At 35.9% G+C, this 9,013-nt stretch overlaps 1 protein-coding gene across 2 annotated transcripts in view; it reads left to right on the forward strand.

Moving 5' to 3' along the window:
- Window positions 1-8,095, forward strand: part of PDS5A (PDS5 cohesin associated factor A) — an 81,115-nt gene extending 73,020 nt beyond the window's left edge. The window contains exons 30-33 of one of the 2 annotated variants that reach the window (XM_054202292.1): window positions 487-632; window positions 1,879-1,984; window positions 4,717-5,069; window positions 6,151-6,861. In XM_054202292.1, coding sequence (XP_054058267.1) covers window positions 487-632; window positions 1,879-1,984; window positions 4,717-5,069; window positions 6,151-6,307 — 762 coding nt within the window. In that variant the 3' untranslated portion in view covers window positions 6,308-6,861. Of the gene's footprint in view, window positions 1-486; window positions 633-1,878; window positions 1,985-4,716; window positions 5,070-6,150; window positions 6,862-6,892 lie in introns of those variants that run through there. The other variant, XM_054202291.1, reaches the window with a different exon arrangement.
- Window positions 8,096-9,013: the final 918 nt, after the last annotated feature.

Here is a 9,013-nt window from a genome sequence, read left to right on the forward strand (position 1 = left end):
CGTAGCAAGATCTAAAATACCATCACTGCACCCGGGAAGCCCAGAACAGATAGATAGCGTTAAATATTTTTACATTGGCTTTCTGTATAGTAAGCGTATACATTTTCTGCTGTTGTAGTGAACCTCATTCAGCGTTGCATTTTGGAAAGCTTTCCCCAGAGCTGCTGAGCTTTGCAAATATAGGATGTCGACACACCATTTCAGTCCTCTAATATTACCTAACATTTTGGGTTTCACTGGGTCTTCTCTATCTGCCGTCCCTTCAAAGCGTGAGAGAAAGCCAGGCAATTGATGAAGCTGTTAAATGATGAGAAATAAAAGCAGGATAGACAATGGTTTTTAAGTGAAGATGAGGTCTGTAGCTCTAAACCGATAGCGTCGTGATTAAGAGTGTTAATCCAGAAAAAAGTATTTTAAAATACTCAAGAAAATATTTTAAATATGTATCTGAAGTTACCATTTTTAAGGTGAAAAATTTTCTTTTAGCCAAAACCAACTGCTGTATTAGGTACAGTAAACAAACCATTATCTGCAACTGGAAGGAGACCGTATATTAGAACTACAGGATCAGAGACTGGAAGCAATATCAGTGTAAACTCTGAGCTGAGCTCTTCTGCAGGAAACAGATCAAGGTACAGGAGTGTGAAATTTCTTCCATCAACCGTTTTTACTTCATGTTCTCCAGTGTGCTTGCATGTTTTAGAACAGGAGATGATTTGGTGTGTGTGCTTGTATGTTTGAAGAGTGTCTTTAACTTGTCCAGTTTTAAAAAATACCAGAGTTCTCTATAGGTAAAATCTCTGTCTTTGATTTTTGTTTGGAGACTTTTTTTTAGTAGAGAAAAACTCAGTACGGTGTTTAGGTGTGGCCTGCCTGTAATTACATATAATGCAGCAGAAGAGCCATTATACTGTCTGAAATTTCGATGGTTAATATTAACAATATTTTTACATCAGCAAATATATTAATTGAAGATAACAGCCAGAATTAATACTAAACAGATTTTGCAACTCACACATTTTTGATGTATAAATTAGGATTAATCCTGATTGGTAGCAAGAAATATTTTTTATGTAGATGAAATAATTCAGATCTAGTTAAGATTAGGAACAATTAAAAAGAGCTTGCTGGAGAGGATCAGGTTCTCAGTGGAAAGATGCAGCATATGATTGTAATATTTGGGCTTTTTTGTAGTAAGTGTTATTTTTATGTGGATCCAGAGTTAATAAATTTGTCATGAATCTGGAGAAACAGTTTACGCTTTCAAATTTTAAGATTGTTTAATTTGTTTTGGAATTGATTAACTGGCTAAGATAAAGGGTTAAAGAAAGTAGAGAAAGTCAACTCTAGTTGCTGCATTTCATAAGGCCAAAGGGAAATATAACTCAGTTCAGATTTTCGTCTGTAAGTGTGCTTGATATATGCTGTAATAATCTTGATTTTTTTTTTTTAAACTATTTTGTATTTAAAATTACTGTATGTTCGTGAAAATTAACTTGAAGTTTGAGCATTGCTGGTCTTTGATTTTATTTTTTTTTCACTACCTCTGCCAGTATTGGCTTTTTCTGTCTGTAAAAAGAACACGGCCTCGATTAGAGCATTGGTCTAGGTTTGCAAAAAGAATTATACGGTACTGTACCTGTGATAAGGGATTCAGCTCAGTGACTAGCCAGTCACTTGCAGAGGTTTCCCAGTTCTGGGAAAGAAGATGTGAGTGTGGACTCAGGCACATCCAGCTCTTTTAAACTAATTTAGCCTGTCTGCACTGATGATGATGATGATGATTATTATTATTATAATTAATTTTTTAAAATAATTGAAAACATTTTTCTTGTTTTGTATATTTTGGTTTTATTTTGTCTTCAATTATGCTACCAGGGAACAAAGTTCGGATATATCAGAAACTGGGGTCAGTGAAAACGATGAAAATCCCGTGAGGATTATTTCAGTCACACCAGCAAAGACAGAACCTGTGAAAAACAAGGTATGTCTGGGGATTTTGTGGACTGTATCTCTATAATAAGCTTGCCATTAGGGGTTTATTCCATACACATCACTGCAGGTGGTCTCTGAGGAATTGGTAATGTCCAATTTCATTTCATGTAGTTATATCACTTTTCTAGCCCAATAGAAAACCCCTTACTTTCAAAACTACTATTTATTTTATCCAGACTAATTAATAGAGCTCATGTGCTCAAAAATAGCACAGGCAAATCAGAAGGGATTTCCTTCTTTTTTTTTTTTCTCTAAAATTCCAAAAGATTCCCACCTTTATTCTGTGTTTTCCAGTATAAATAACAGTAAGGCTGTGATTCTGAGTGAAGGTTGACACCTGTAGCTTTAACTGAAGATATTGCCAGGAAAATGTCAAGTGGTCCTCTAGGACGACATAAACATCTAACTTTTGGATTGTATCACAACTAAAATATTATTTAAACTTTAAAGATTTTTAACGCTTTCCACCCCTTCCATTAGATAGAGAAGATCATGCCTAAATCGTAATGATTTTTTAACTTATAAAACATACAGTTGCATGAAGTTTAATAAAGGTAAATGTGAAGTCCTGCACCTGGGATAGATTAAACTCAAGCAGCAGTACAACACTCTGGGATCTGCCTGGCTGGGGTGTAGCTTGGCCAAGAAGGACGTGGGGGACCGTCCCAGTGGACAGCCAGCGGAGCATGAGTTGGCGGTGTGCCTTGGCAGCAGTGAAGTCCAGGCAAGCTGGGTCCTGTCTGCATCATCAAGAGTATAGCAAGCAGGTTGAGGGATGTGATTATTCCACCCTATTTGGCATTCATTAGGCCACACCTGGAATACTGGGTCCAGAATACTGTTGTCCTCCCCAGTTTAACGCAGATATTGAAAAACTGGAGAGTGCTTGGCAGAGGGCCACCAAGATGATAAAGGTTTGGAGAAGTTGTCGTGTGAAGAAAGGTTAAAAGTGTTGGGTTTGTGCAACGTAGGGAAGAGAAGCCTTGGGGGGATCCAGTCAGTCTTTCAATATCTACAAGGTATTTATGGAGAAGATGAAAGTACTCTCTTCTCAAGGCTGCATGGTGACAGGACAAAACGCTATAGGCAGAAGTTGCTTCAGGGTAAATTCCATCTGGATGCAAGCCAAAAAAAAAAGAAATAAAAATCTACGTTGTGAGGAACATGGAAAACACTGGACTAGGTTGCCCAGAAAAGTGGTGGAATGTTGTTGTTCATGGCTTGGCTTGTCAAGGGCCCTGAATAACCCCTGAGGCCCTGCTTTCAACAGAAGGTTTGACCAGATAATTTCCAGAAGTCGCTTCCAAACTGGATGATTCTGTGATTCTAAAATCAAAATAGATTTTTGTAATAATGTAGGGATACATAGATGGTTCATAATGTATGCATTTTAATAAGTTATATATCTACCCAGTCTTTTTTGATTAGATGAAATCAGAGTAATAAGCAAGTGTTTTGGATTTGTATCATCACATAGAAAAATTAGTTTTTTCTTAATCTTTTAAAGTAATATCCATGTGATATTCGCACCCATGAGCTAAAGAAGAAGAAAAAAATCTTCCCCAAATTTCAACATGTGGTTCCTTTTTTTTTTTTTATTTCTTTTCCCCCAAAATAGGGTTCTTCTGAAAAGTTAGAGAAGTTAGGCAAAGCATTTATGAAATAAATCTTAAAAAATGCTTTTGAGGTTCTTGAAACCTGAGTTTAGTTGAAATTTTCAAAGAGTAGTTGTCTGTAAAGTTCTTAGGAATAGAAGTTATAAATGACTGCTATGCAGTTTCTAGAACAGTAATAAAGACTGCAGCAACTGCTTGACTTATTTAAACATTTAAGAAATAGTGGAAGACTATTTAACAAAAAATTCCTTGGTTCCAACGCAGCACTTAAGGCCGCTCACTGTTATAATTGGTGTGTTTGCAATTGCTAAGTCAGTCCAGCCCTACTTCTTCTCTGCCCCTCCTCCTAGCTGTTTCGGAAGCCGGTGTTCAAATGAAAGTCCATCATCCAGTTGCTTCCTTTTTGTTTCCATATGAATACTTTCCTGCGTAGAGACCTACATTGCCTTTCTGTTTCGCATATACAGACACCGCTTCATGAAATTTAATCACTGCCATTACCTTCTTCAGTGTAATGAAAAAAACATGCATGTAGGCCATACCTATTCAGACACGACAAAGAGTTAACAAAGACAGAGAGTTTCATTTGTGACTAGGTCTTACTTCCTTTTATTCCCTGCAAGCCTTGTTATTTTTCCCTTTCACTTGTATTTAGGGTTTTAGTAATCTGTACCTTTACTGGATGTTGGTCTCAAAATTTGCGTTATATGTTAAGTAAATATCATTTGCTGTACCGGAATCATTACTCTTGCTCCTCCGTTCTCTCCTGCCAGTTGGCAAAGAGGCGGTAAAAGGAGCTTGTCCAGAAGAACCATCATGGGAGGAGCTAAGACTGTTAGTCTTACTGTAATTTCACTTCCAAGCTACTGGAAGATACGTTGCATGCAGATACTAATGTTACACACCGTGTAGAAAATATTTTTGCAAAGTTAATGTCCGAAATCCCATTTAGTAAAACTTTTTACTAGGTCTCAGCCCATGTGATGTGTTTTTATAAGAACACTTCTCTTTTATAAACTCATGTTTCTGTCAGAGGGAGGTAACAATTTGAGTTTGCCTTTGGGAATCTTTGTTTTTCTTCACATTCATGATTTTTATTTTCTAGGAGATTAATTCTGATCAGGCTACACAAGGAAACAGCACTGAACGTGGGAAAAAAAGAACAGCAACAGCATCCGGAACTGAGAATATTCATCAAAAACCGGAAGAAAAAAATGTAGATGAAACAGGACCATCACTCGCAGCAAAAACCAGGAGAGGGCGTCCACCCAAACCTGAACCTCAGGGTACCACTGCAAAAAACGAGGAAACAAATAAACCACCTGTCAGGGGAAGGAAAAGGGCAGCAGTCAGTCAAGAAAGTCCAGGGAGTTTAGAGGCAGGTAACGCCAAAGCCCCAAAACAGCAAGACACAGCAAAAAAGCCAGCAGCAGCACAGAGACAAATTGATCTACAAAGGTAAAAAGAAATAAATAATAAAATACATGGGTGGGGTGGGCCTTTCCTGTTTCCAGATAGATCCTGATTAATTTATAATTAAACAGATCTAGCATAGTTAAAGGGTACAACTAAACCACGATGATTTATAAACACCATTGTCCAACATATATTGCGTTGTGTGTGTTCTGTTTTTCAAAGTAAGTACCAGGGCAGCTGGAATTGGAAAAATGAATTTGTTGTTTGGTCAGAACAGGGTAATCTAAACTGTTTTCACCAAATTTAATTTTTTGTCTGTTCCACTTTTACATAAAAGAACTAAAAGTTGAGGGTGTTTCAGTGCATTCATTAATGCCGTGTACGCAGGAATTCGGGTGCTCTGCTTCAGTTCATTGATAACAAAGGCTTGAAAACCGACCATCTTTAATGAACAGAACAAATTGTAATTCTAACTGTAATTCTTTTCTGATATTTTGGATCTGTGTTTTTTTAATATTAATAATATTTCAATACATACTTTAAGTAAATCAAAAGCAGAATTTGGAACTGTAAACTGCAAACCAGCTCTTGGATGATAATTTATTTTTCTACACCCTAGTGTTTAAATGTGTTGATTGATTTCCAGTATAAACAAACTACAAATGCACATAAACATTAAGAAATTTGTTTAGCTGAATCTGCTACAATAATAATTTTAATGCAAAAGTGGACAAGGTTGTAGAGCGATAACATAAGGTCAGCAAACCAGTGTGCTGGAAGAAATCTCAAATTAATCTAATGGAAGAAAGAATGATTGTAACGGTTTCTTTCTAGACATTTTGTAAATTGAAGATCTTACAGAGAACCTCGATCAAAAAGAATTACCTTTTCCTCTCACAGCAAGGTTCACACACTAGTAAATTGTTCGGTCTTTCAAGAGAGTGATATTTGTGTACTGCCTTGCAGTGCTTGTTTTATACACCATATTTCTGTAAGTCTTCATAACAAATTGCACTATCTATAGTCTTTAATAAGCCACCTGTATCAGATAGCTTCTTTAAAATATGTGATACCTTAGTGTTTCTTGGAAAAAAACACCAAAACATTGTTAAACGTTTTTCAGAAGCCAGGTGCTTGGAAGTGATGGAGATTCACTGTTGGAGATAGACTCGAGTCCAGAATATTCCCAAAATGCAATGGATCTTTTTAAGGCCTGTGGGAGCAGCCAGGAAGATACTGAGGATACAGAGATAGCAGAGGGAGGCTTCCTTAAGGTGTAGCAGGCATCTTATATAGGACAATTCTGGGTGTTTTATTGTAGCTTATACAGCAAGGAAAAAGAAATTTGTCTGTCTTCTAGAAAAATGTATGTAAAAATAGCTGTGTACGATGAGGGTTGGGTTTTTTTTTCCTTCAAGTAGACATGTACAAGTTACTGTAAATATTTGAAAAACATTTGAAGTAGTGCTTATTCTTAAGAAAGACAGGTTATTTTTATAAATCTGTGTAATTAAATACAGTTAATTAGAACAAATTACCATTCTTATTCTCTGATTCCAGTAAAAGCTATGGATAAATGTATTTCTGTTTATGCTGAAAAAACATTACTCAGCTATGGAATTACTATTATTCAACTTGTGTATTTCCAAGTTTATCAGGAAGTTGTGCTATACAATAAGGAAATTTAGTTATATTCCATTAATTACATAGTCATTGAGAAGATACGAGATGGAGCTGGAAAAATCACAATATAAAGAGTGTAAAAGCTAAAATGTAAATGATATAGGTAGTGTTTTGATTCAGAATCAATTGTAATTTCTGTGTCCTTACGATTAACTTTTATTTCCTTTTCTCCCCCCAAAAAGGTAAAAAGAAAACTCGCTCGAAAAAGGGAGGAAATGAAGGCCAAATAAAGGCATGCTCCAAGCTTCTGCAAAAATTAGGATTCAGAAATTTCCTGTACAGGAACTGAAATTACTTCAAAACACACAGCTTTCAGCTCTGAAACCAGAAGGAAAACTATGCTTCCCTTTCACATGAAATTAATCCTTCTCAATGGAAATGTAAAGCAGAAACTCTTGAGAAAGAGGCTAAAAGCATCTGTACTTATTTCCCCAGAGACTTTTTTTATGAAAAGTCAATAATTAAGCAAATTGCTTAACACTTGGTTCCAGTTCCTGCATTCTGGAGTTTAAAAGTGTATTTACACCATTAATTTTCATGCTGCATTTTTTTTTAAAGAAAGTCAGAGGAGGTCCTTACACTGACATTGAAAATTCATGGTCCTAGAGCCAGGTATTCCCATGTTTCACAGGAAAAGTAGAAGCCTACTGAATGGATTTTAAATAAGACTAGAGGAAAAAAAAAATAACAAAAAAAATTTTTTGCTTTACTTTTGGAGACTGTTTTATGTATAATTCTTTCTGCCTGCCTACTTTTCTGCAAAAATAAGATGTACAGATTTCAGTTCCCTGCTATGAAAAGTCATGTGGTGGCAATTTTATAAATGTTGCTTTCTGATTTTTATCAGAGTGGGAAAGTAATCACTTAAAATTATTATTAATTCGCAAGTAGACATTTCATTTTTTAATTTTCCCTCCATTTTAGTTTAATATAATTTGCAATAAATGTACATATTGATGTTTGTTTTATAAAAACATATATCACTTTTAAGTGTTTTTACTCCTGCGGTTCTGTTGGAATATTCTAAATTTTAAAGGAGTAAAGACAGTCCAGCATTTGATTTTATAATGTTTGTCACCAGATTTTTATTATTGATGTAAAGAAAAAAAAAATCAATTTTTAAAAATAGTTGGACTTTGGCAGCTTTGTAAGGAAAGTTGGAAATGTTTAGGATTGCTCTCAATTTTAAGCATTGTGCTGATTGGAAGTAAGTCTGTTTTGCATTTTGTCTTCCTGTCCAGGCTCATTTTTTAATGTTTATTTTAGAAGATTGTTGCATCAATATTATGTTTCCTGGCATTGTTCAGCATAGATACAGTGTACACTTTTATGTACACATGATCATATTTAAGTTTGTTGCATAAAATAAACGCTTCTAGGTGTCATGTGGCAGTCTTTTATTTTCTTATTTCATTTTTTTTAATTTTCTTTCACAGAAAACTACTTGCCGTATCTGTGCATGCTCTTGGATGTTCATAGAAATATCGTATTGAGCAAAGAAGTTGTAATGCAGGAAGCTACGTAGTTTAAAAGTTGTTTGGGTGAAGTTACGGTGCTTTATCCCGTGAAGTTGTATGGGAAGAAGGGGGCTGCTCTGCAGAGCAGCAGTGAGCAGTTCGCTGTGTTTCCCGGCGCTTCAGTTCCCCATTTCTCTTCTGCAAATGGTTTTGAAATCCCTTGACGCCATGTAGAAGAGCTGGCTACTGTTGACATTAGTTAAGGATTACTTGCTCTCCTAAAACGTCTGGGGCGCGGTTGTGTGCTCTTAAACAATGGCTAGGTCTCCCTACCGAGTGTTTAACTGGCGTTACAGTTATTTTTGCTCTGTAACAGAGAAAATCGGGCTCTTTTCACAAAGCGGCATATGCCACTCTTTTTTTTTTTTTTCTAAAGCGATCTGCGATGCTTTGATTTGAAGGATTTGCAGTGCTTTTGGCAGAGAGAGACTGGGAGAGTCTAAAAGCACTGAATTGCACATCCATCAGGGTTTTGATTCCTAAAACTGAAGTAATTTCACAAGATGGATTTACTGCTCACAATGCAGTTGCTTTGTAGTGTGCTGGTCTAATACTTCCCTCGTGCAAAAGTTAGTATTGTGGCTTAAAACAATGACGTTTTTAGGTGCTACCTAAAAAAAGAACTCTCTTTTAAAAATGAGCTCTAGTACGTAGCGTTGTGCCTCTAATGATGATTTGAAATCTGGACTTGACAAATCTTGCAAATATTCAGAATTGTTTCCAGAAGCTTTGGGTTTTGTGAAGTGGATAATTGTTGGGTGGGGTTTTTTCCTTTTTTTTTTTTTC

Source organism: Rissa tridactyla, chromosome 5, assembly GCF_028500815.1.
Source record: "Rissa tridactyla isolate bRisTri1 chromosome 5, bRisTri1.patW.cur.20221130, whole genome shotgun sequence".
NCBI lineage: Eukaryota > Metazoa > Chordata > Aves > Charadriiformes > Laridae > Rissa > Rissa tridactyla.